This window comes from Lagopus leucura, unplaced genomic scaffold (genome assembly GCF_019238085.1).
Source record: "Lagopus leucura isolate 7727_CA_CO unplaced genomic scaffold, USGS_WTPT01 Super-Scaffold_100159, whole genome shotgun sequence".
Taxonomy (NCBI): Eukaryota; Metazoa; Chordata; class Aves; order Galliformes; family Phasianidae; genus Lagopus; species Lagopus leucura.
The window spans coordinates 23,526,521-23,554,289 of record NW_024962335.1 but is presented as its reverse complement, the minus strand read 5'-3'; the positions used below and the strand labels follow the sequence as shown (position 1 = coordinate 23,554,289).

General features: G+C 44.0%; 1 protein-coding gene across 19 annotated transcripts in view; it reads right to left on the bottom strand.

Annotated features, from left to right (window-relative positions):
• Nucleotides 1-27,769, bottom strand: part of CACNA1C (calcium voltage-gated channel subunit alpha1 C) — a 476,152-nt gene that overhangs the window by 20,141 nt on the left and 428,242 nt on the right. For all 19 annotated transcript variants that reach the window (XM_042889407.1, XM_042889395.1, XM_042889394.1 and 16 more), the window contains 8 exons: nucleotides 15,445-15,477; nucleotides 12,296-12,424; nucleotides 9,292-9,357; nucleotides 5,809-5,900; nucleotides 4,974-5,139; nucleotides 3,971-4,098; nucleotides 2,236-2,332; nucleotides 1,262-1,364 (listed from right to left, as the gene is read on the bottom strand). In XM_042889407.1, coding sequence (XP_042745341.1) covers nucleotides 1,262-1,364; nucleotides 2,236-2,332; nucleotides 3,971-4,098; nucleotides 4,974-5,139; nucleotides 5,809-5,900; nucleotides 9,292-9,357; nucleotides 12,296-12,424; nucleotides 15,445-15,477 — 814 coding nt within the window. The remainder of the gene's footprint in view (nucleotides 1-1,261; nucleotides 1,365-2,235; nucleotides 2,333-3,970; nucleotides 4,099-4,973; nucleotides 5,140-5,808; nucleotides 5,901-9,291; nucleotides 9,358-12,295; nucleotides 12,425-15,444; nucleotides 15,478-27,769) is intronic.

Below are 27,769 nucleotides of genomic sequence, written 5' to 3'. Positions count from 1 at the left end.
ACACAGCTCCATGCCGTTCCCTCGAGCCCTGTCGCTGTCACACACTGCAGAGCTCAGTGATGCCCCTCCACTCCCCGTGGATCTGCTCTCTTCCCTTGCCCAGTGCCAGTGCTGGGCCTGGTGTATCCCAGGGTACAGTTTGCCTTTTTGGCTGCCAGGGCACGCTGCTGATTTGTGTTCAGCTTGCCATCAGCCAGAATCCCCTGCTGCAAGTATAAACTACAAGGGACTAAACTACTGTATTTTCTTTCCAAAGGTGCTGTTCCTCCAACTTTTCTTCCTACTCTCCAAACGCTAAGGCTCCTCCTCCTCAGTGTGCTTCACTAAGCCTGTGCATGCCAGCAGCTCTCTTAATATGATGCAGTGAAGACATGAACATTAAATAACATTGGTGAGGATGAAACAGCTGGAAAGCATCAAAGGCAGAAATATGACTCAGGAGGTTGAATTCCAGACTCCTGCCCTAACCACTTACAGGATCCTGCAAAGGAAAAAGCAAGCAGTTAGATGGTTTCCCAGGAGTTCACTGATGATGACCCTGAGAGTCTAAGGCTAAGACAGACAAAAAATTCATGTCTTTCTTTGGGCCTCTTTTTCATAAAACCAGTTTGCTTTTTCCTCAGGAGAGCCTCTTTGGCTACAGCCTACTATTGCTTAGCACAAGATTCAAAGCCTCACTATCATTTTTTTTAATCCTACAGGCTTTATTTTTATTTTTTTTTTATTTTATTTTTTTTTGTGTGTGTGTGTGTGTGTGCTCTCCTGTGCCTGAAATGTAACATAGCTACTCCTGAGACAAGGACTAGCTGTGAATGACAGAACCACATGCTCTTTTAGAATACCTAATTAATCTATCAAGCCAGGTTTTGACTCAGGACCAGTATCTTTCATTATAGAAGGTGATAAGAGTGCAATGAAGAGGACAAGCTGAGCCCAGATTTTGCCTGCTTTCCCCAGCTGGTCCAAGAAAATATCTTAACAGTTTGTTTGCTTCCCATCTGACCTTCGGCCTACAGCAGCACTATCACTGCAATGTCATGTTAACTCATGTTAATAGAAGCACTAGCTTTCTAGATAATATTGAGATAGAAACATTTCTTAGAAGGCATTATTCCTTCAAACATCTTCACACTGATTTTTTCTACCCAGTAGTGCATATTAACAACTGGGCTCATTTTACATAAAATGTTGTTGTATTCCAGCTTAGCACACTTTGGTGTGTACATCGCTCAGCTACCCTTGTGCTCAGCAAGCTTGTTACCTTCCGTCTTGATCCTCAGTGCAGTTCTGACCAGTGCAAAGAGAGTGGCATTGAACATGACAGTTCCATCGCTGTTCAGTGGCATATTCATGGAGACAAGGCGCTGTGGAATAAGGAGAAAGAGAACAATCATATTTTGACATGGACTGAATTGCTCTTCCTTACATACTTATGATACCCTCCAGGTCTGCCACCCCTCTCAACTGAGCATCCATGGCCTGTGAGTTTGGTTATATCATCATAGGAGTATGTGTCATACACAGCTTTTGTCCCAGCTATGTTCAGAGTTTGCCCTGGATCTCTCTCCCACTGCTGGATACTGTTTTCTTCAATGTGGCTATCAATTTCTACCCTTTGTTTCCCCAGCGGCCAGTAGGCATTTGAGCAAACTTGAATTTTCATACCCCATGAGGCACTTACAGGCTCATCTGCACTAAATATATGCCCAGTGGAAGTGTATGTAAACAGAAGGTTAGAAGCCTTCACTGACATAGGTGACAGGCAAGAACAAATGGGATTAACGGAACCTGAAAGATGAAAAACAGGGCTATGCCCACTTTGTGGTATGGTAAGGCCATGTAGGACAGAGACTGGGTGCTGAATACCGTTGCAGCTGCAGGATGAACTTCATAGAGACCAAGAACATATATCTGAGGCAAGATGTAGCCTTTACCAGATCCTCCATGCTTCTGCCTTGGGACAAGAGGTAACACTAGGGACTTGGTTTGAGCTCTTCATGCTTTAAGAGGTTGATTTTGTTTGAGCTCTAAAGCCACTTTCATGCAATGGTATTTCTGTATATATGCCTTGCCCTTTGTATAAACACGTCAATATTCACTAGAGAGAATCTTTTCCATATCTGGAGTCACACAACCAAAGGAACGAGTGAGACAGAAAGTCTGCCCTTGGCATGTGTGTTTGATACCACAACTGCATGTGACTCCCAGCCTTCTCCAAGCTGCCGTGTGCCTTACTTTGCAAGCCACTCGGTGAGGGCAAAGCTTCCCGAAGCCCAGTGGAGGCTGAATCCGCCGGAGCAATGTCACCACGTCCAAGTGCTTGATCCGTCCCCTAAGGAAGAAAGCATATTGAGAGTCACATCCTTACCACAGATGATTCGCTGAACCCCATGTAGATGCTGCCAGAAGTACCACCAAGATCTTTCCAGGCCTGCCACCCACTCTAACCTGGACACAGCTGAAGGTGTTATTTCAGGCCTCTTGTATTCAGTGCATTCCTCAGGATTTGCCCAATACTCTCAAAACTCCCATCAATACAGAGCACACAGATGCCAGTGATATGTAAGTCAGTACTTGTAAGAATTCACTTCAGTGCTTTGAAAGCTGTAGTTCCCTAGTGCATAAGTAGTCTGGTGTTCTCCCCACACCACTGACCCGCTCTAGATATATGACTGCTTATTTGCCTCCTGGCTGTAAGGCTACAGCAGTTGCAGAGGTGCAGAGGGTCTCTTTTTTTTCTTGAGCTTTCCCTCCCATACCATGAGCCACTGTCTTTTGATGCTTGTTTATGCCTTGGGCTATCACTGGGGCCAGTGCAAAACAAAGTCCTTAAGTGCCTCAACTGAGACAGCAGCAGTTGGATTTAAGTTTTGTAAATGGTATTTCAAAAGAAGAATTCTCTCAGGGAGGTGGGGGGGGGAGGTTCAACCATGGGACATTGAGGGAGAAGAGTTAAAAAGAACACACATATAGACTGTGATGAACAGAATATTATTTGGTGAGGGATTATCTGTTATATGGCTTCAGCTGCTGCAATCTTGCCTTCAAACAAACACAAATAGTAGCATCTGTTTTGTAAGCTAACAGCATATTTATTAGAATGCTGTGCTTGCTCCCTTACAATATTGAAATTCTCTTTGGACAGTTACCCTGGATGGGAAGAGGTGTTTCAATTTAAGTATCACTCTGATAATGTGACATGGCCTCACATATTGCAGAGCTTGAGCCCAGATTAATCTTGACACTATGTCTCCACATCCAGAACTGAAGAGACCTGCTTTTCATTCATGCTAAGATCTCTTTCCATGGATTTTGCATTATGGAAGGGACTTTGCAATTACAATTGTCAACTACATTGTTATGCAACGGGGATCTAAATGCACTTTAAGCCTAAGCATGTGTCAAGCAGAGCATGTAATACTGAATGTCAGTTAAGCTCTTGTGTGAGCTGTTCGTGTGTAACTTTAAATCCCTGCAAGTCTGCTGATACAACCCTGCAGATCATGTAACGCAGTCATGTGGAGCTACCAGTTTTGATGGACCTATATGACACATGACAAAGTGGAGATTTGAGCACAGCAGTTCTTCTGTGAGTAGAAAGTCAAATAGAACTGCCATAGCTTGGATTCAATATCCCAAACACATACAACAGTAAAACAACTCTCAAACCTTCTCTGAAGTTTTCTAGTATCCCCTCACTCAGCAGTCTGTTTCTCCCCTTGACTGAAAGCAAAGCAATGTCCTGCCAGGTGATGGCACAGCTCAGATGCATAGATTTTTGTGTGTGTCACTGCATCGCTGGCCTGTGGATTTACCAGCAATACCTTAAGGAGGGATCTGTTTTAAGATTCTTGCAGAAAAAAGGGGTTCCTGAGGAAGGGATGTTGCACTTACTGCACTGTGTCTGGAGAACAGGAAACAACGGGCCTGTTCTCCTGAAGAGCTCTGCTATCCAGGCTGGGTTACTTACTTGGCTTCAGGGTCATACTCTGCCCAGATCCTTTTAAACTCATCTAGGTGGTGAGGTCCTAAAATGGACCAGTCCCGTGTCAGGTAATCGAAGTTATCCATTATAACAGCTACAAAAAGATTGATGATCTGCAAACAAGAACAAAGATGACTTGGTGTATGAGATAGGTAACAGGTAGACTTTTCCACATTCTCAATTCAAAGTCCAGCTTTGGACTTGTAAATCTAGGAGGTCATTTGGGGTGGTTTCTCTCTGTTCCTGCATGTAAGCCCCACATTTTAAACGGGAAGATACCCAGGACAGTCCTCAGCTGGTCAGCATTCAGCAAGCAGATGGATGAGGCCCAAGTGTGCTGTAGGGCGTGCAGTGAGGGCTTTTTGTTTACCTGTGTCTTTGCCCACTAGGGGTAGTGGTAGAGAATCTAGAATTTATCCTCTATGGGTTGTGAGGCTGAGATAAAATTCCTTTCTCTTGGCTCCAGACCAACATTTTGAAAATCTTGCTGCTGTTCACTGGGAGAGTTTTGCGCACTGATGCGCGCTGCAGAACATGTGCTGTCACTCTGAGCAATGCCATATTGTCAACACGGAGCAGATGCAAGTGGGGTATGTGTATTCTCACAGTCATTGCTGCTGGCAGGGGAGAAAAAACCTGCTCGGCAGCCAGAAGGAAGGTAGGAGGGAAGGTGGGAAGTGTGGCTGAGGCGTTGCTAGCCTCAGCACAGCCCACAACATGCTAATTTGGTTTTCTCATACAGGGGTAGAGGGAAGAGGGCTCCTGTGCACAAAGAGTTGGGGTGCAAGCAGAGCATCCCCCAGGCTGCAGGGAGAGGTGGAACCTGCAGAACCCAAGGAGGAATTGTCATGGCAAGAGTGCTACTGGGAAAGACCCCACGAGGAATTTTCCCATCTTTGAAGCCATCCTTCTTCTGTGCAGCACCGAAGCTCGGAGAGGCAGTGGTCAGTTTGATTGGGGTAAGTTACAAGTGCTTTGGCCAACTCACCAGGAAGGCACAGAGCATGTAGAAGCTTATGAAGTAGAAGACAGCGAAGCTGCTGCCACAGGAGTGGTCAGCTTCAGTGGAGTTGGCCGGCTCTGACTCTGGGTCGCACTTCTTGTCTGGGAGACACGCCAGCATGATTTCCTGCCAGGCCTCACCGGTGGCACACCTGGGTACAGCAAAGAGTAAGGGAAGACAGCAGTGACCCTTGATATGGGAGGGACCTGCACATTAGCAACCTTCTCCTGCTCTCCCAAAGTCAACTACAAGCAGGTGAGGCCGATGTCTGGGATTTTACATTTTGCTGAGATATATGTGACAGCGGCTATGTATTACATGAAAAACTTCCATGAAAACAAAGACAGAGTTGCATTTACACCAACTCCCCATCCTCCTCTCCCCACCTTCAACACCCCTCCCTGGGCCTAGCACACCTGGCCACAGCTGGAGCAGATGATGTGCAAACACAGCACGCCAAAGCATGCCCCTTTGCCTGCTAGAAGAACAAGCTGGAGTCATATTGGCTTGATTTGAAAGAAGGAGGAGTTTATGATAAGTATTATGGTGTGAGAGAACTGAACAGCTGTCTGCCATTCTTTTGAGCAGGAGGAGCTGCTTCCCTCCCTGGGCACTGAGTGCTGACCAGTGGCAGGTGGCAGGGCACGAGGCTTAGCAGAGCAGTCATTTCATCTGGCACAGCTCCTAGGTTCTCCCGCCAAGGGACAACATGTTTCTACTCACCTTGTGAGCATGACGTGTTGGAAGGAGATAAACTGTGCCCAAGAGCAGAGAAATCACACTCCTGGACTGACACAATCCAGAGCTGTCAGACACCCACCTGAAAAGCAGCAGCACCGCCTGGGGGAAGGTCTGGAAGTTGTTGTTGCGGTTGATTTCTGTGGTATCGTTCAGCGCAATTTTACCAAATACCTGGCAGAAAGCAAAGGTCTTTTAAGGTTAGCTTTGTAAAACCCCCAAACCTCCTGTTACCTGCAGCTCTGGGCCTCCCCCTCACTCTGGAAACATGACATTTAACAGAATCTGCCCTTCTCTCAAACATTTTCACTGGTCTTTCATATTTGCTATTGTTTCTCGTGCTTGTACTTAAATAGCAGAATAGCACTCATATTAAACAAGATATACTTCCTTATTTTATATACTGTGAATAGGTGATATGTGGCTTTCTGTAAACTGGCACTCATATGGGAAGTTCCTTGAAGTTCCAAGTCTGTGAAGTGCTTTGCATCTTCCCCAAACAGTGTAAAGTATGTTGAGTCTGGAAATTATCTAAATGCCTGCCCTCATGGTAAACCATGCTTGTCACCAGGAGATGTCTCAGGACCCTTCAGAATGCAGCAGTGTGAAGATGAGGACTGGATTTTTCCAGAGAAAAAGGGAATGGAGCAATGGGAAAGCCTAACAGAGGTACACATGCGAGGTGTATGACAGGGAAGATCTAGCTTAAAAGCCTCATGATGTAAATGAAAGCAGTGGCTCTTTGAGACAGAAATGAAGCAGACCAGTGTCTTGTGTGCTGTTTTAGGTGGTCTGCAGCAGTAATGCTTATGCAGAGAAGGCAACTGAAGAATTACAGCCCTTGCAGGGAACTTGCTCTCAGGTACAAAGTGATGATGGTAACAGTTCAAGTCAGCGCAGAAGAAAAAACTCTGCTTGCTATTTCAAACTTCTTGGGGCTCTCCATGCACTGCACCTGAGCTGCTCCAAATTGTAACGGTGATCTGACAGCCCTTTCCTTAGAGCCATAAAGGATGGCTGACAGCTTCCTCCCATGCCCAGCCAACCATCACTGTACCAGTTCATTCGTTCAGCCATAGCATGAAGCCTGCAACACTTGGTGCAGTTTTTAGGAGCCCACTGCCAGATGCCAAGTCCCTGGTGCAGGGCAGTTCTAGGCTTCTTTGAGAAAGTCTGACACTTTTATACCTGTGGGAACTGGGACCAAGAACCTGACAAATCCTGCTTGGCAACAAGGTCTGCACAGCACTGTCGGCCAGGACTACTGCCCATTGATAGCAGCAAGGCAGAGGCCTCGAGGGCTGAGAGCTGCAATCTCATAGCCAAGATGAGCAGCAGGAACAGGGCAGCCCTGAGAGAACGTGGAGCTCCTTTTCAAGCACATGTCACTGATAATTAACATCCTGAGATGTGCAAGGACAATGACAGAAGGGCCATACCAGAAGGGAGGAGGGCCTGCTCATGGCAGCCTTTCTGCAGCGGATCTTGGTGGATGTGCAGGCCTGGAACAGCCCCGGCTGTCCCTATGCCGTGGGTGGCAGTGACAGCCCCAGCTGTGCTGAGGAGGAGCACAACAGCTTAAATGCTCAGAGGCATTTTGAGCTGAAGCAGCCCGTATTTTTTGTTTCAGGCAAGCGTAGGCAAGGGAACCTCCCATGCTGGAAGCTTGATTTTTCCTCTCTTCCCAGCAGCTTCCCTCACACATGATGCACCAGCACCTGCTTCCATGGCAGCTTTGCATGGGTCAACTGTGAAGAGCTGCATGTAGAGGTTCCTCTCCCACAGCCTGTGCCTCCCGCACCATTATAGCAGTGGCTGCCTCTGCCATCATCAATTTGTATTTTTCCACTTGTCCACATCAAATAGCAAGGCTTGAATGTTGTTACACTCCTAGCCAGGTGAATAGCTGAGATAACGTGGTAGATCTTGTTTAGGTGGGGAATTCTTACATTTTCTTCAGATCTGGTGCCTGCAGGCTTTAAGGAAGCTGCTCAGTGGAGTGGAAAAGGATTCTCCCTACTATGGATCCCTGAGTGTGAGAGAACTCTACCTGTCAGAGGGTCCAAGAGAACAGCACATGAAATGTCTGAAATGCCATTATGACAAAAAATGATGGTAGCAGGTCAGCAGGCTAAAAGGAAAGAGGGCAAAAGAGAGGAACTTTCTTTTCTATTGAAAGGTAGGGGGACAGAAAGCGATCCAGTAATCTAGATAATGTGAAAGAGAAATGTATGATCTTCAGGATGCTGAGATGATTAAAACAGAGGCATGAATGTTTGCCAGTGATTAAACAGACAACTTAGAAGTAACTGACAAAAGAGAGAATACAATTACAGAATAATCTATCTAGCCCTGGCAGTGCCATGATCATCATAAGCCCCCATCTGGGTAGGTGCAGGGAAGCCATTTCTAATGCTTTATGTAGCTACATAGCATAGTGTAATACTCTCAAGTGATTTTCTGTTTAGCACAGGTAATCCTGTAAAGATCTTGTCCATTTGAGCTAGTTAGGCATTAAAGGCACATTTAAAGTATGAGCCCAGTATATTAAATGACAGCTGTAATTACTGGGGGCAATTAAGATAACCTATGATAATTCAAGGTAAGATTGGTTTTATTTTTCATACTGGTGGATGGAGCCTATGAAAAGATGTGATTATAGTAACAGGAAACAAATTAAAATAAGGTCAGAAAGGTGAGATGAATTTTGTTACAACTTCTGTCTGCATTGTGAAACCAAGAAGCCTGTTGTGGTTAAAGACCTCTGGAAATAATTATGCCTTGCCTTTTTATGCTATGGTCTCTGGTCCCAGATGGCCGACTTGTCTGAGATCTTTGATTAACACAGAAGTGGAAAGTGAAGCTTAGTTTGAAAAGAAGCACAGCAAATGAGGCTGGGACTGTCACAGACCATGCCTCTATCACATGCTGTCTTCAATGGTCTGCATGCAACATCAGTTCCTTGCACAGATGAATGCTCAGTCTGGTTCCAAGTTCATTTTGCAAGCTGAATAGGATATTGTATTGATGCAGCTTCCTGAAGAACTGGCACAAACACAGAGTCGGCACATTGGTTCTGATCCCATATTTGCCTTCAAGGGTGTAAATCAAAAGCTGCTCTTTATGAGCCAGTAGAATCAGGCCAGCATGAAAGTGATGGGAGAGAAAAATGGGGTTTGCTCAGAGCAGCATGGCCACGAGCCCACTGAAACAACTCTTTTGAGCCAATGAGCAAGGCAGTAATTCACCTTTGCCAGAGTTTCTGGGTATTCCTTTGGGAGTGTGGTGCGGAGGGCTGGCACATTTCTTTTATTGATTTTATACTGTGTTTTATCATTAAATGGGTCATTTTTTTGGTTTTGCTAGAGTGGGTTTACTTACTTCTTTTGGAAGTGCACATGCAGACAATGCTTTCCAATCAAGGTTAGCTGCCTTCTTACCTTGCTTGGGGAAAACATTCATGCAAGCCTCTACAACTACATGTTGACCTAGTGACCTTACAGGTCAGTCCTCACACCTCTAAGAGGAGGAGAAAGATGCAGTTGAGCTCATTAGCATGACCTACCTGCATCCCGATCACGGCGTAGATGAAGAACAACATCACTATTAGAAGAGCCACATAGGGGAGAGCCTAGAAATGAGAAAGAAAGAGACGTGTCTCCACCGTGCCTGGCATCCTGGAAGGGCTCTGCGGCACAGGCTTGGGAAAACCGGGCAGAGGCTGTAACTCACCAGGTGGCCACTAGATGCCGACACAGGCCCACACTTGCCACCCTTGTTCCCTCCCAGCCCAGCCGGGCTCTGACTCTGCTCCCTCTCTGGGACGCTGCAGCTCTGCCCCATTTGAGCCAGTCCTGCCCTTGGCTGAGTGGGGGAAGTCAGGGCACAAACAGCCCACACAGCTGCCTACAGGCAGGAGAAAACTACTGTAACTGCTATCCTTCTGTTCCGAATGGCAATGTCCTCTGTTTTTATTTATTTATTTATTTTCAGGACCCAGTCTGGTGAAATAAAAAATGCAACAGCTGCCCAGACCCAACTTTAAGGTCTCTCTTTCAATGGCCGATCCCATCCTAAGTACCTAAGGCAGCCAGAGCTTTGTTCCTGGCTCGGTGTTAGGTGTCTGTGACGGTGTCTGCCATGCCCTATGTGTCAGTGATCTGCTGCTGATGAGAAAATGCAGAGCCCTGATACACAGAGCTGCCTCATAAGGAAGGGGCCTATGCAATCAGCAAAGTGTTGAGTGCTCTTGGTTTCCTCCATGCTAGCAGGAATCAGAACACAGCTCAGGCCCTCACAGTCTTGGGTCGTTGAGAAGGCACTTTCTACCCTGTTGCTTTTGAAATATATAGTTCTCAGGCCAGAGATTTCCAGACCTCACTTCAAAGGCAACAGGCAGTAGTATTTATCCTAAAATGTCAGTACAGCTCCTGGTCAGGATTTTGAACACCTCATTTTACGGATCTACAACATTCTTCTTATTATTATTTTTTAACATGAAATTATTTATACATTTCAAGTTTATGCTTCAATTCAGTAGGATTCAATCCTACAGGAAAAACTGAGGAATTTTCACTGACTGCCATCGGGATTTGATGAAGACCTGCAAAAGTAATCTCAAAGAGAACTGAATATTAAAATAGCTGTAAGTTAAACCTTTGAAAAATGTCTGTCAGTGTCCAGATGGGCGTAACCTTATCAGTCCCATCTTTCACATGGGGCTTGGAAGAACGTCTTCCCACCTGGCCCTTAACCTTTTTCCATGTTCTTCTGCTCAGCCCACTGACGCACCTTCCCACTCATCTCTGCCCATTACTCCCCATGGGAATTCCCCGTCTCCCATATTCCCCTCCCCTGGCTCTGTCCTCCTCCAGCTCTGTCTTTCCCTGCATTTACCACTTTGTCCTTCTGCTTCCCACGGCCTCGCCTTGCCCTCAGCACCCCTCTCGCTTCCTACTCCTCCCACCCACCAGCCTGCTCTCTGCTGCTCTCTCTCCTGCGGAAACCCCGCTGCGCATTTTCCCACCAGGCTCTCCTCTGACCAGTGTCCTGGGCTATATATATATAAGGCATCATACGCCCAGTGTGCACCGTGGTCATGATGGGATCTGAACTCTTGCATGAGTTCGCTGCTTTTGAGGCTGCCCTGTGTGAACAACAACACTTCCTGGAAGCATGTGGGGACACGGGGAAGAGCTTATGCCAGACAAAATCTGCAGGGATCCCAGATTGTGGCGGTGGGAGTGGCTGAGCTGGGAGCTCTGCACTGGGCCTATTCTTAGCTATAAAGTAGTTGCAAGAGGAGGAGCTCCAAGCAGAGAATACTATGTTATAAACAGCTAAGGGCTTTAAAGGAGAAAGAAACTTGCTCAGTGGGTGTTTTGGGTTTTTTTTCTTTTTTTTTTTTTTTTTTTTTTTTTTTTTTCCCCTGCTATGGAAGATACCTCCCCTGATACTTTCTCCCATCACCCTTCAACCCTGTCTAAAAGTGACTCTCCAGTCACAGAGGTCTGAAGGTCACTGAAGCACCAGGCACTCCCTTTCCCATCCACGTCATCCTCTCCAGCCGAGAGCCCTGGCACACTGAGCTCAGGGTAAGAGCAAGCTGGAGGAGCTTGGAGGCAAGGGGCAGGGGACCAGGAACTGCAAAAGTGTGACTGTTCCATCCATCAGGGACACTGAGTGGTGCCAAGGGAACCTCATTCCTGTGCATGCAGACAAAATGGCTCCCACTGGAGTAGCTCAAGTAATAACCTGATGCTTTCTCCAGCTTCGTCCCAACTATCAGACAGGTTGTGCTGGCCCACTACCTCCTTATCAAGCACTCACAAAAGGCAGGAACTTGCTTAATCTTTGACAAATGTTTTTCTATGCTAGATTAGAGTCTGTGTTGGAAGCTTTTTTTCTAGCAATAAGCTCTCTCTTGGTGTTTGTTTCACCACCAGGGGTGACAATTCTTAACCTGTCTGGTCTCCTCTGCCTCCACTCTCTCCTCTGGTACTTCACCTACCACTGAAATGCACCTGTCTACAGGGTGAAAGCATCAGTGATCCAATAACTTGTCACTGTTACCAAGGCCAAAGGTTTAGGGCTGAAAAGGTGAAATTCTTTCTGGATGAAAGCATGGGGCCCACACCCCTAATATTCACTGGAATTTTCAAAACAAGGCTCAAGGGAAATTTAATTGAGACCCTTGCCTTCCCCTGTGAGTTCCACTTAAAACAAGTTATAAAATACAGCCAAAATTGGGGGAAAAAAAAAAGAAAGAAAGAAAGAAAGAAAGAAAAAAAAAAACGGTTTCAGACAGTAATTGAGTTGAAGAGAACCATCAAGGAGGTTCAGGAGGGTCTCAAGCAATTACTCATGCTTTAAAGATGAAACTCATACCCAGGCAGCCATCCACTGTGATCTCCTTTTGCCTGAGGCTCCTTTGTGCTGCATGCTGCCTGTGTGTGCTGCTCTGCTGAGCATTCTTTGGCTTAGGCAGTGGGGGTGAAACTCATCCTGTTCGGCAGCCAAGGGGAGAAAAACAGAAGGGCTATGACCTATAGAAACAAGTGAAGGGATACCTGGAAGGATTTGATGAAGGTCCAAAGCAGTGTCCGGATGCCCTCCCCTCGGCTCAGGAGCTTCACAAGACGCATCACACGGAAGAGTCGGAAGAAGGTGATTGAGATGCGAGAGTTTTCCTCTGCGTTCTGGAAGCCATTGTCACAGAGGCAGGAGTTACAACAGCACGAGAGAAACAAGGGCCCTGGGCCACAGAGCACGCTATGCTGAGAGCTCACTGCACTGTTCCTTATCCTGGTAATGCTCCCTGGGCTTGCAGTGCCCCTGCACACCATGGATGGGCCTTCTCTCCCATTGCGGTGAGGCTATCTATGAGGCTTCCTAGGCCATCAGAATCTCCTTTCAGCTTGCCTGGACTTTGAGGATCAGGGTCTGATGATGCTCCCCTCATTACATTCCCTCTAACAGTGCCAGGATGCAATGCTCCTGTGCTATTTTAAGGGAGAAGAGAGATACTTCTTCTATGGACCTGTCTCAGATGGTTGATCCCAGTGAGCCCCTCAGTCAGCATCTCTAGGCACCGGTCACGTGCCACTTGCTCTGCTGGGAAACAGCAGGTCCCAGGTCTGCTCTGAGATCCAGAACGGGATGCTGGCACTATGTGTACCAATGGTGGCCCTGCTGTGGCCATGCTGCTGGGGCTGAGCTGCACTCGCTGCTCTGCATTTGGGCCTTGTGCATTTCTCATGACCCTGTTGTACTTCCCACAGTCTGCGATCTGCCTTTTTGCTTTCTTCCTTTTTTTTTTTAATGTTTTATTTTGGCTTCTCTGCTACTGTTCAAGCGTGCAGTGTTTTTAAATAGCCCTTTTTTTTTTTTTTTTTTTTTTTTTTTCTCACAGCATCTGCTTTGTCCCTAAGCATTTTCCCCTGGGCCTGTAACCGACTCTGACATTCCTAAGACTTCACACATGTGAAGGCAATCTCCTTCTGACTGCCCAGATGCCAGCAGGCTCACCTGCAGAGGCCCTGCTGCCTAGCACAAGGCACAGCAATGCAATGTTTCCCAGCTCATTAACTCCCTAAAGTACTGCACGCAGACTGCAGAGCTCCTGGTTTCCACTAGAAGCACTGTGGGAATATAGCCTTCTGTCACATACAGAGATAACACTGTCACCCTGCCACCTGGCTTGCAATGAAGGGCTCAGAGACCCCTGTTCTGTCCACACCTATCCTGCAAAGTTGGAGTCGAAACACCAAAAGAGCAACATTTTGGAGGAAGAAACAGTGCAGATCACCCTCGCTGTTAACTACTCACCACTGTGTAAACCAAGAGAGAACAGACCCTTGGGATTTCCTGTCACAGGGCAGCAAAAGCTGCAGCTGTCTCTATTTCTGATAAAACCTGAGGCACAGAAACCTCTCGTATATGCATTTCTGGGATTAAAACTCCAGACGTGCAGATGAAGATGCTGTGAGCATCTTCTGTTTCCCACCTGGGACATGCTGGTTTGTGTTTGGCTTCATCCACCTGGCTGCCTCTCAGCCCTGTCTGCTGCTGTGTGCCTGCAGTGCCTCAGAACTGCAGTACAGCTGCAGTCTGTCTGTCTATCTGTGTGAATCACCAGTGGGTATTTTGGGCAGCCTCCTCCAGTCTGCAGCAAAGGCTGATCCTGGCTGCCCACACAGTAGCATGGTGAAAAAGATGGGGGGGAATAGGCTGTGCCATGGAAATGGCTGATTGCTCCCTAAATCTCACCATTCCTGTGTTCTGACTTGAGCAACAGCCTGGGGGCTTCAGTGAATTGGAGAGAATGGCTCTGAGGTGAAGGAGGGAATATAGCTGTCAAGAAATCAAAAATCTTGGCATTGAATGACTTCAGAACTACAGTCCCAGAGGGCTAGCTGTAGGTTGTGTACATCCCCAAGTCCTACAGAAGCCCTATGGTCTCCTTTTCACTTTCCCTAAGGAGCTAAATTCCAGTACCACCTAAAAAGAATTGAGGTTTAAATTCCAAAGTAGTGTGGACATCACGACTGCTGTGGTTGTGACAAAAAAAAGAAAGTTTTTCTCATCCTAACTGCTGCTGCTGCTCCTTCTGGGCAGCATTCTCTTTGGGTGGCAGCATGATAGGACATGGGTCTAGACAGACACTGCTTTGTCTTGTTGTGAGGAGACAGGGGATGAAAGCAGACAACTGTCCCTGCCCTCCTTAGGTCCCAAGGTTGAGAAGATCTAAAAAGTGGGCAGCGTGGAATAAACACAGAAGAACTTTATGGTAAGGGTGACAGAGCACTGGAACAGGCTGCCCAGAGAGGTTGTGGAGTCTCCTTCTATGGAGATATTCCAGACCCATCCGGACCCCTACCTGTGCAACCTATCATAGGGCACTGCTTTAGGAGGGGGTTGGACTCAGTGATCGCTTGAGTACCTTCCAACCCTGCAATTCTGTGATTCTGTGAAATTTGTCCCTGACACAGATCTCTGTAACTCAGTGACATCGAAGCACTCAGCCAAAATTAATCAGTGATGCCTCAGGAGATTGAGGCCATTTTGAAACAAGGTGGCTGCACATTAACGTGTAAGTGTCTGAGTAGACTTGCTTACTCTTTCCTAGCAGCCATCCAGACTTTTGAAGGCACATCTTTGTCAGAGGAGGAAAGTACTCCAGAGTGGCAATCGCAGAATGGAGTCACTGAAGCTCTGCTGGTGCAGTGTAGCAACTTCCTTGTACACCAAAGCAGTACAATTTATGTGCACCGTTGCATGGTTATAGTACATACTATAAACTCATACGTTACAGCAGCAACACCTCACCAAAGAGGAGCTTCAGAATCTCACTCCTTTTCCAGTCTGTAAAATTGGACATGAAATCTCATTGCAAAGTCATCACGTTGGTAGTGATGTAGTTCATGGCTAACAAGAAATCTGAACAGGTCGTGTTCTCTCTTAGTGATTCATTAGAAGGCAGAACGACAGTTAACTTGACCAAAGGAAAGCTCAGGATGCACAAGAAATACACATGTGCAGCATATTCACAGCTCATGTGAACACCAGACTCACACCAATACACAACATGGCAGCTTCATGCACAAATAACTAGGCTGGGCTTGGAGAGAGAACTTGTGATCAGGGGAAAGAGAATAAAGGAGTGTGTTAGAAAGAGTGTCACAGAAGCTAGGAGGGTGGTCTGTATTTTCGGTCTTACCATAGAGGAAGAGCATTGGGTATTTTCAGCTGGCTTTAAAGAAAGGCAGACAGAAATAAGCTGTAATAAGTCTTCAATCAAGAGCCCTAGTAAACTAGGTCTTGGCTAACAGGAGCAACAAAATGGCAGAAAGGGCAAAAAGGAGTGTGAAAGTAATGCACAAGAGGCTGGGCTCATTCCTTAGGATGTCCAGGATCAAAGCTGGCCACGGCAGAAGTAGGTACAACTCCCATTGAATTCAACAATGTGAGCTGCATCCACTAACACCACATGTAAATTTGACCTGTTGTTTCCTCAGTGCTAGACATCCCAGAATCCAGGCAGGTGAGGTATAGATAATGTTAAAATGTTTCTTGCATCACCGCAGCCAAGTTGGGTACAAGACTAGATTCAGTTCCTCAGCCCAGATCCAGCAATGACTGCATAGGGAGCAGCCAGCTTCTAGTGCATCAGTCTAACTAAATCCACAACATCCCAATGCTAAAGCAAAGTTCTCTATTTATATACTCCCATTTCCCTACACATAGTTGTGGATGATTACATTGTTCTTACTAAGAAAATGTGCTGGGCCAGTGCAATCAGTTCTTGTCAACCCTAAATGCCTACTGCCAGCTGATTAGAAAAGCAGATTAGTAAGGCTGGTTAGCTTGCTCTACCCTTCACCCACCTCAGCAAAGCTGCAGCACCCATTGGATGCGTTGTTTGAGGCCAAGCTCAGCTGAGCTGAGCCCCAGTCCTCCCTGGAAGAGTGTAGTTGCTGCAAACACTCTTCCTGACACTTCTTGATCAACTCCTGGGGGCATTTCCAATACTGAAAGCAATTCTAAAAAACACTCAAGGCAGCAAATACCCTTACGTGTAAGAAGCAGAATTAAAAATTAAATAAAGGCAATGTTATCAGAAATCCTTTGGTGCAATGGCAGTATAACCCTCCAGACTCCAATCTCTGCCATATGCTCCATGTCAAGCCTGTCTTACATTGCTTCCTTTAACTATGCTACCAAAACTGAAACTGATGGACCTTCTCTGCCAATGGCAAAATTCACCTCTAGTGCCAAATCAGTGTGCTTCTGCTCTCCAAGGGCACTGTACTAACAAAACTGTCACTGTATTACCTAAATAAACTCTGTATTTTGGATGCTTAGACAATTTGGTGTTATAGGCAAATAAGATGAATTAAAAAGCCAAGCTATATCTGATCATGCAATATTCTTTCGGGTTAACTCGTTGGTTTGGCAGGGACAGCTTTCATTGTTTTTCTCCTCCTCTTTCACGTTTGCTTGTGTTTTCGTATCACATATACAGGCAAATGTTGGCTTGAATGCCAAATAAGGGAGAACTGCCCATGGGAATGTTTCTTACAGCCCAGGCAGAGATTTTGTGTTGCTGGGCAAATCTCTCCTTTCCAGCAGTGCTTTTCTCTGTACCACCCTCTTTCCTCCTATCAGTTTTGCAAATAATCTTTTCTAACAACAGGAGCTTTATTCTGCAAGTTACTGCTTTCCTGGTAGAAGGTACAAAGCTCCTCCAAACTGGTTGAAGGAAGTAAAAAATTTTTCAGAACCTTTCAGGATTTTCCATCCTTCCTAGCTGACAGTGGCAGTGTATCTCTGACTGTCTGTCTGAAGAAGCCTTGTAAGTTACTGTGGAATAATGTAACTTAATTGTCAGTTTGATATTTTCAGTGCTTCATCAGGAAGTGAGGAAAATAGTTATGTAACAGTAAAAAATCTGTATAAGAGGATATGACTGTAACAAGCTAAGATAGTACTGTTGATATGGGATGCTCAACTGAGAGGAAGCTGGCAACACGTTGGAGAACTAGGAACCAGAGGCTCTGAGTATCCATGTCACTAAGACATGGAGCAGAGTTTGACTTACTCCTCTTTTATTCCCTTAAGTAACTGGCCTATGTTTTAAGATGGAGTCAAATATGGAACATAGTGTATCTCTACCTACAGTAAGTGCTCCAAAGCAGCAGAGGAAAGTTTCCATTAATGCTGGCAGGTGATACCTGTACAAACTAGCAAAATGGGTTGAGGCTCTCGATATGCTTGCACTCTATGGTATTTTGTGCTTAGGTATATAGGGGCAGAATCAATCCTCAGCTTGAGAGGGGAGACAAATACTACCATTTTCCATGGATGCCAAAGAATCACCACATGGGCCTGAGCAGGGATACCTGAGAAGCTGTTACTGTAACTTTTAAAGTTTGGCCATTCCTAATGATAATGCAGAAAGCCATCGCTAGATTCTCTGAGAATCTGTAACCTTGCAAATGATGAGAGCACGCCAATTTAAGGACAAAGACAAGCACCTGGCACCTGAGAATGAAGGATGGAAACATGATGATAGGTACTTGGAATTAAAGTCAGTGTTGAATGCCCAGTTAAAGCAGACAAGATTTTATTTCTGCATATCTCAGAACAATGTACTACAGCAAATCTTCAGCTGTTTATTATCTTTGAAGGAGGTTTTGGATAAGAAACACCATGTAACAAAAAGCAGCCTTGGCTGAACTCTTTTGAAGTCATCTCTTCCTCTGCTTAAGGTCTAACCTGCAAAGGAACTTCGCTCTATTCTACCTCGCTCTTGCCATTTGGGGGACAAGTACTATGCACGTAACTGAATCAAAAAGGGAAACAACAATAACAGTGAGATTAACCAAGAGATGATGTTCTGAGCAACTTCCATCACAGAGAAAACAGACCTCAAGTATAAGTCACAAGCAAGTCCAGAGACACAGCCAAGAGTGATACAAAAAGGAATCTGCAGGTTAAGAGGGGCAAGAGATACATCTGAGGCAGGATACTTCCATGTAAAGGCACTCAATGGGGATGAATGCACTGGGCTGATTGGGCCATTCCTTTTGTTATTATTATTATTATTTAGATTTATTCTTGATGTTAACATATTTAAAAAGGTAGCAGATGTCAAGGAGCAGGAAAGGTCAAAAAATAGAGAGGCAGGTCCTAGAAGTCAACATAAAGGATAAAGACGGAGATCCCTAAAACATGTCTGGAAAACTCCTCAGAATTTTGCTGCCCACATGTATGTTATTTTTACCATGTTTAGTATGTGTCAGCACACATGGAAACACTGCTTGAGCTGCTGCCCACCCATATACATCCTTAAAGCCTCTATGAGCCCAAAAATAAAAGGCACAGCTTGTACCCATTATGATTCAAGATCCCAGGTAAGAAGGTTCCCAGGAAGGAAGGCATGTGTACTCAACAGAGAGATACTTAAAATCTTAGAGGACACAGCTCAGAATATGGTAACTGTTGTGTCTTCCTGCCAGTCCTGCTCTCTGGTTAACCAGTACTGCTCCACCTAGCTAGGTGGGAGTGGGCCAGAATCTCCTGAACTTACATGCTGACTCACATTTGAGTCATATCTGATCACGCCACCAAGTTAAGGAAATACTGCTGGAGGAATATGTTTAGGGGCGTTCCAGATGCTGAATCCAACACGCTTTGTAAACTAGGAGAGGATAAAATTTGCATTCTGGGAGAACCAGTTTCAGTGTTTTAAGGGCAATGTATAACAGTCAATACTGTACTACAAAATGCTGCCCATCTTGAAATTCTGAAAGTTTTGGAGAGAGAATGACTTGGCCCTAAAGAGCTGTAAGAACAGAGGCCAAAATATGAGCAAGAAGATTAAAGGCTTTATACCATCACAGTGGTATTGAAGACCCTTGAAAGAGCCCTGGCTTAGAATATTTTCTGATACACAGTGACTTAGAAGAAAATAATAAGGCGAGCTAATAAATTCAAATCAAAGTTTCAGTAGAAAAATCCCAAGAAGAGGCATCAATCCCTCCTTGTCCCTGTGGAACATTAGAGATAGAGGACCACTTTGAGAAGTTTGAGCTACCTGGTTCTTTTTGGCTGGTTTTCTGACAACTACAAGGGAAAACTACATCAGAAAAAATTAGCACCTAGAAACAGGGGAACTCCATTAGGATCATGCATCATATAGTGAATTAGTAAATCCAAGGAGGCTCCATAACTGCTGGGCAGTACTTATAGAAGTCTGATTATTGCTGGAATGATAGCATGGGCAGGTGGCATTCCCATTACTTAGCCATTTTTTATACTACAGGATACACTGAAGCTCTAATCCGTGTTAGGAAGTCCAAGCTGAGTTTCTCCCTGCCTTTGAGAAGTGAAACTTTTTACTTTCCAGCAAGCCATGTTCTGTTTGTAGGAAGGAAGCTAGTTTTGTAATCCTTTGCAAGGCAGAATCCAGCCTGGCTTGATAGGAAGAACTGGTAATCAGCTTAATGCACACAGTTATTGGTGCTTTGTTAGGTAGAGCTGTCTCAGTTAACACAGTGCTGTACTGGCCACATTTCTAATTTTGCCTGGCAGCCTTAGTTTTGAAGAGATGAGAGGAAATCCGAGACTGTAGCACCGTGACATGATTGCATCTTTTCTCACAAAATCAAACTGGTCAGATACTTATGTTACCTTATGTGACTAAGAATCACTAATGGGATTTTTCCACTGAGGAGAACATAGTTTGTGTATGAAGCTCTTAAGAGACCACTCGCAGTAGTTGGTTGCTAGTGATGAATGTCCACTGGTTCTCTGATTGCTGTTGATGATCAGAGAATGAAAAGTTACCCACGAAGATGCCATATCTGCTGGAAACTTGTCCACTGGCTCTCCCATGAAGAAGGGGGTGATAAATCACCACTTGCTTTTTATTACTTATTCCAGGAAGGATGCCTCTGAGAATCTGCAGAGTTCACCTGAGCTGGCAGCTGTGCTGTGTAATTAATTTGCAGCTCTAGAATATTGGTCCTCTTGAGCTCAAGGCTTGTATTTTGAAGTCCTCCAAGAGTGTGATCTACTTCAGCCACACTGCACCTGTAGCATTCTTAGGCACAAAATGATGGTGGAAAGAGACATTCTGAGAAAATTACCTCACCATACAAATATAATGAAGATTCAGAAGGGGATTAAATTAAAAGTATGTTCATTAGGAATACCAGGCGGGCAAACAGTGCTTTGATTTTGTTGCTACAGAGGGGGAGAAAGAACGGAAGGATTATTTCAGCTTTTTGGCCACTTTAATCTTGACTGGCTGTCAAGATTAGGGCACAATTAAGGCAGCTGCAAGACAATAGCACTACTGTTCTGGAGATATTTATTTCACACGTGGGTCACTCACAAGCTGAGACGTGGTCTAAGATGACACAAGCTTCAGGAAGACCAAGAATTTACTAGGCTATAGGAGAAGGAGAGATCCAGAATTTATCAGTGCCACGGAGATGTGATTAGAGGCCATGCCACTGGAGTTTCTCTTGTGTCTGTAGTGTAAAAAGCTGAAAGACCTGAGGAAGCTGAGTAACACGTGTCCTTGTGCAGGGAGAGGAAAAGTCAGGGTTCGAAATTAGCCTGGCTGCTGGCAAGTGATAGCCTGCCATGACACCGAGGAGTTACCACAACCCCCTCCAGAGTCATCTCTCTGCCACTGCTGTGTGTGGTTTTAATCATAAATACTCCAGAGATAATCCACCTGCCACCAAAGTCTGTCAAGTTATGATAAGACCTGGCAGAAATGTATCTGCTATTTCTCTGACAGTGAGTATTACTGGATTGCAGATGGCATAATTCTCAATTCCTACAACCTTACAGCAAAATCAAATTATTAGCAGGAATTTTTTTTTTTTAAAGCCAGGCAAGCTGTTCAAATGCTGTATTCTTTCATTAAGTGCACATTTCTTCGAGAATTTGTGGGAATATTACGAGTTAAACTAGCCAGAGTTATTTTCTTTGCTACAAGAGCATTTTCTATCAGAAGAATGCTGAAATATCCTGCAGAAACATGGCAGCGTTGAAAAATACATTTCAGAAATGTTAGTGAAGTTAAAATCTGACATTTTACCCTTGCACATATCAATACGAGTTTTCGTGTCAATTAGAATTATTGTTTCAATTAGAGATGTTATGTAACTATGAAAAAAACCAGTCTGCTTGGGAAGCAGTGGAGATTTTTGGGATCATTTCCACACACTGAGATGTGGTTTTAGCATCCATTAGAAAAGAGCACCACCCTACAGGAGAACAGGGAGTCAGCGCATATGATGCTGCTTTTACTGGGGCAAATGGTGAACAGCTTGCTGATTTCCTTGGGAAGAACGATGTAACAGGCTAATCCTCCAGCAGCCCTGCAGAAAATCTCCTGCCCTGGGCAACTACATTTTTATTTAGTGCAGTACGAGGAGTTGCCATTACCTTTCTGCCAGCACTATGCATGTCAATTCACATGCAGTGCTAGCACATACAAATGCAAGATATATATATTTATGTATCACATAGATTCCATACGATCTCAGATCTCAGGCTAAGTATTAGCATTGCTGTGTGAACAAAAGCCTATTCCAAAACCAGTTAATAGTGTCGAGGAAACTTTTACAGCAAGTGTGTTTTCCAGCTGCTTTTTCCCCTTTATTTCCTATGTATTCTAAGATTTTGAAATTCTAGAGCTCGCTCTACTAATTAGCTTCAAATATGCAAATCATACCAATTTGAATAGGTTATTAATTAATTTCATATATATATCCATGAAATTGTGAGACAGTTATCTTACAGTTTCAAACGCTTAAGGTAAATATAAGGGAAGTCAATTGCTCTAATTTGGCTATGCAAATTACCTTAGATTGACAATTACTGGGCAGTTAATGAAAGAATCCCTTTATATACAGCTGAAAGCTCTGTTTTTTTTCATGACTTTCAGAGGAAAAGCAGAACAATTGGTAAAGTATATCCATGCAAATTGTTCATAATTTTCAGGATGTTTTAATAATCCTTCTCATTAGCTCTGGGTAAATGATGAGTTCAAGTCTTATGGTAATCAGACTTGGGGTGTTCCTATGAAACAAGAAGATATTAAACACTCAGAGATGCAGCACTCATCTTCAAGTACAAGTACAGAACTTGAAGAAGCAGGTGCAGCTTGCCTATGTTTTGTTATTCGTATTTTGTGTTACAGGTAGACAAACAAAGCCCTAGAACAACTAGAAATGAAGGCTCCGAAGATAAACTAAGTCATGAAAATAAATGTTGAAAGGCCAGTTGTATGCAGAAACTTACAGTTTTAAAGGTGGAGTAATTTAAAAGATTTTCTACTCTGAATGTCAGCTGAGGAGAGGTTTTAATTGATTTGAACAACTCTGCCTGATTCCATATTTGATAGAGTGGACTTTTTCCATTCCGGTTCCCTTCTCAATTGCCCCATTCCTGGTCCACAGGACAAACATTCCAACAGGAGGTAATGAAGTTATCCCAGCCCAGAGCAGACTGATGACTCTGGGTGCCACTGAGCAAGACTGGAACAGATAAAAAGTGAGAACAGAGAGTTCCCAGGTCTCCAGATTTCCTCTGCTCAGTTACCATCCATGCCAATTGTCTCCTCACTGCTGTTTCTAAATAGTCCAGCAGGTCTCACTATCTTTTCCAGATAAAAAGTTAACATGGTTTTTAAGCACCAAATTCAGCAGTGTATTTAGCATTCTGATGGAACAGACAGACTTCTTCTCTTCCGTTTCTTTAGGAAGATTTACATTATCTCTTACGTTGGTCATTCTGCTTTTTCTCTCTCTTTTTTTTTCTTTTCTTTTTTTTTTTTCTTTTTCTTTTCTTTCTAGTGTCTGGGAGGGAGTGAGGGAAATCAGTGAGGTAATCCAAATGGAGCACAGCCTGGTTCTGGTTTTGACTCATTCCTGAAGACTGTTGTTTTCATCTCCAGGTTCTCCCATTCCAAACACCTAAACAGATTCATCATCTTGGCTTCTTATTTTCAGTAGTATTTTGAAAACGCAGCTGCTTTAGAGGGCTACAAATAGAGAGTGAACCTCTGACATGACTTGTCTGTTAAGGTTCTTGTTTACTAAGACCATACCACTGATTGGACAAAGGAGAATGGTTTTAAGCTAAAAGAGGGAAGATTTGGATTAGATATTAGGAGGAAGTTCTTTACTCAAAGGGCAGTGAGGCTCTGGCACAGCTGCCCGGAGAAGCTGTGGGTGCCCCATCACTGGGCTTTTCAAGGCCAGGCTGAATGGGGCCCTGGGCAGCCTGAGCTGCTGGGTGGCAGCCCACAGCTGGGTGGGCTTTGAGGTCCCTTCCAACCCAAACCGTTCTGTAATTCTGTAATTTTGGTCTTGAAACGAAACAGAAAGAGGATGTTCAAAACATTCATCTCAGTCTTGGTTGCTTTAAAGCGATGCTGCTGTGTGCTGTACAAGGTGCAGCCTTTTCCATTCCTCATGCCATCCTGCAGCCTGTCTTGGAAAGGGTAATAGCAGTAAAGCTCTTCTCTAAGATGACTTTCCTGAGGAGCTTTCCTTGTCTCCAATATCCTGTAATACTCCATTGCACTGAGAGGATGTGTATCATCCCCTGGCTTCATATTACCTGGAGGCTGCTGATTTCATAAACAAAGCAGATTCCTAGAAGCAAGTCCATCCTCTGTCGTGGCTATACTTCAATGTTTGATATATAATATAATGTTTATATGTGATATATAATATAATGTTTGAAGTACTCAACATTTGAGCCCCTTCTTCTACAGCTACTTGTTAATTATTTATTAATTAGCTGATAGGATCACATTGTGTGGGAAGGGGATAAAGAAGAAGAAATAATAAAGAACAGAATGAAACTTGGTGCCCTCTGCATGTTGGTGCCACTGGGTTTCTCTGGGCAGCCTCACGTGCAAATGGCAGGGAGGAGTAAACTTCTGGATTTTGTAGGGCTCCATCTGTCCAGAGGTTTGCTGTGAGTTCAATACCAATGGTTTACAGAGATGCAGCGAATCCAGTGAAGTGCACATTTGCAACTCCTGTGCAACTAACAGAGAATTACACCAGTGGTGTTACAGGTCAGAAGCAGGCCTGTGGTTTGCTGTAAAATCCAGTCTTTAGTCTGGCAACTCTTCCAGGCACAAAGGGAGCCAAAGGGAGACTAGATCATGTTTTCCCAAGGAGGAAGGCAGGCAGCCTACCAGCTCAAAGACTCTGCACTGTTGCCAGGATCCTTCCTTTGGCAAGCCCAAAGGCTCTTGGGCAGGGTGAAGATGAATTAACCAAGTTATGCTTTGATGAAGGTTAAAGAAACTGCACATCTCATTGACACCAGGAGAAAAAAACACCTACTTTTCTTCAAATGCAATAGGACTTTGCTTTGCAAGTGACAGTGGGTACAGATGGAAGAGAAGACCCTGTTACTTTTAAGTAATGGATCTCTGCTCAAGAGAGGCTAGCCAGAGACACCAGCAGCCCAAAAGAGAGCGTTTACAATGGACCATTTTCATTTAAGATTTGTATCAGTTAGGATTTCATTCATATGCTATGAATTCATTGCTTTTTCAATTAGAAAGTTATTTAATGTTGATGCACAACATGAAGTTTCCTAGATAAGAAGTGCTTTCTGATGCACACTCTATCTCTGTCTGTTAATATGGGAATTATTCTGGGATTCCAATTCCAATCTCCAGCATTATCGAAGCATGTTAAGACATGGTCATATGGAGACTGCAGCTACCTGTTACAAAACTACTGAGCAACATTGTTTTGCTCTGCACCTCTTTCCTAGAATAGATGATTATGGATTTGATGAATTTGTCAGTTAAAAAAATTTTTAAAAATGGTAGGGATAGTTTGGATGAAAGATAATTCCCACTGGGTATGATTTACTGTGCCCAGACTGGGCAAACAGATGAGACAAAATCCCCAGCTTCAAATATCAATTTATTTTATTGTCTTTCTACTAACAAGTGTTTCTTTACTGCCGAGGCATCTTTGCCTTCCTGTCTGTTCAGCTTAAGAAAAGAAGTCGCTTGATATGGCATTGGGCAAAGCAGATTTCCTCCTAGTCTGCAGCCAGGCATCTCCTATTTTAAAAGTGGATTTTGAGACAGAAGACGAGGATGGGACCAGCTGGGATGTCCCATTGTTCTGCAACATGGCCAGTTGTAGTAGCAATTAGAACCAGACCCACAGTCTTGGCTATCAATCATCAGTTGACCATAAGAAGCAATCTAGTGTCTACAGCTAGGTCATCTGGATGCAGCTGGGAATGGGTCCCACTTAGCAGATGTCTAGGAAGATACATCAAGCAGAAGTCATTTTCTTGGCATCTTGTGCCAGACAGTTCCTGTGAAGAGAGTGGTGTGGGATCTGTGTAGACACTATATTGTCTACATTAGAAAGAGTAAAATTAGTTGCGTTTACCTTTGATTAAAAATCTGTCTGGGAGGTCACATTCTCCTGCCTATCAGCAAAAAAACACATTGAGGGATTAATATAATGGGAACCTCAAAAACTGCTGTTGATCTGTACACTTGGGTGTGCAGAACGGTACACTTCACCGTGCTGAACTGCTGCTGAGTGCCTGGCACAAAAACGCCACAAAGGCTTCAGCCTTTCTGCTGGGCTGATGGAATCTTGGCTGAGGAAAGAAAGGGAAAATCACTGACAGAGTAGGTGGAGGTTGCTGCCTTGCTGAACATTAATCCCAGTGCTCCTGAGAATGGAAAGCATGATCCCTGCTACTCAAGATTTTAGTAAAATTTGGGGGAAGAAGCTAGGGGTAAGAAGATAGGGAGGAAGAGAAATTTAAAAAGGAAGACATGTAAAATAGTTGTCTTTTTATTTTTTCCCCTTCTCTATCACCTTTGCTGCTTTCATTGCAACTGGCAGCGCAATCTGGAACCAGTTAGCAGATCTCTAACTGCGCATAATAGTAAGAGATGGTGCATACAATGAGGTCTTGGAGAACTGATGCTAAAATCTCTGGTAATTTGGAAGAACACCAGAAGCTTTTACAACGTACCTGAATGAATGAAATACAGGGAACTGCGCACCCTTTATTACTTCGATCTGAATATTCAGAATAGCAGTGCTGGAAAATTCCTTAAGCATTCTAGGCAAAATTGGTCTTATAAAAAGGATTAAATGCTGGAAAGCATCTTTCCTGGCTTCAAGGACCAGCCTTAGATGACAGAGCTAGCTGGATCTGAACTCAGCTGAGCACTTGTCTGAAATTCTAGTTTTTGGTGCTTGGGAAGCTATCACTAAGTAATATTAATTTGCTCAGAGATGATTTAAGGAGTCAGAGCTTTTCTATGGATTCATAGAAAGATACTCTATTGGAATTTAGGGAAAGTTACAGGAAACTTTTTCTAGCCAACAGAAATGACTTATCCTGGCTGGGAAGCCAATGGAAAATATAACCAGCTTGGGGCAGTTCTAATGTTATTTTCTCTTGAACATTTTAACTGCCTTTGAAGAAAAATGCATTGGCATTAAAAAGAAAATGTAAGTGTATTTGTATTGCAACTGCTGATACAAGAATACTGTAGCTTTTTTTTTAACGTGATATACAGAAAAAGGAGAAGAAAACTGGATGTGGCTTTTTAAAGAACCCTTTGTACTTAAACACATGTGCCACACACCTATGTCACCACTGAACAGGACAAGGCCTGTAGTACTCTGTGTTCTCACTATTAGCTGTTGAAACAATAATTTGTAGTCAAATACGAAATGGTGACTCTTTCCCTAAAAGACTTAAAATGAACAAAGGTGTTGGGTAGGTCAAAACCAGCAGGAATTAAAAGCAACACCCCACTTCCCAATTCAGTCCCTGAGTTTTGAAGTGAGCTCTGAATGTTTTCACCCAGGAGGACTCCAGGCAGGATTGTACAGCTTATAAGCTTACAGCTATAGGGCTATCTAACTTCCTTTTGACTGCTTTTATATTTAGGTTATGGGAATCTGTTCTCCTGGGTTTTTTATCTTCTGTTTCTCATATGTTAATTAACCAGCATGTGTGTGGTTAAATTTACATGGTTAAGACAAATATTGTTGTTACGTTGTTCTAAAATCTCTTGTTTTTATGCTGCTCTGAAATCTCCCCTCCATTGAAATACATTTGGATAATTCCAAGCACCTGAAGTAATGTTTAAACCAACCAGAAGTCTTGTGGAAACTGCAATACTGAGGTGTTTCCTCAAATCTAGATGGTATGGAGAGTCTGTCAACGGGGAAACAACATACTTTGTTCCTACAGTGCATTGCTAAGATTGTTAATCACCAGCAACAGCTCAAGTAGGTAAATGAGGAAGTAGTCATTGGCATTCACTACTCCCTTTTCTGCAAAAAAAACCCCACATTTTTTTCTGTTTGCCCATATTTCATATATATATATATATGTATGTATTATTTTTTTTTAACAGAAAATCTGTCCCATTGCCAAAAGCACTTCTTTGAATGGGCAAATCTTACTTCAGACCCTGGAAATGCATTCAGAAT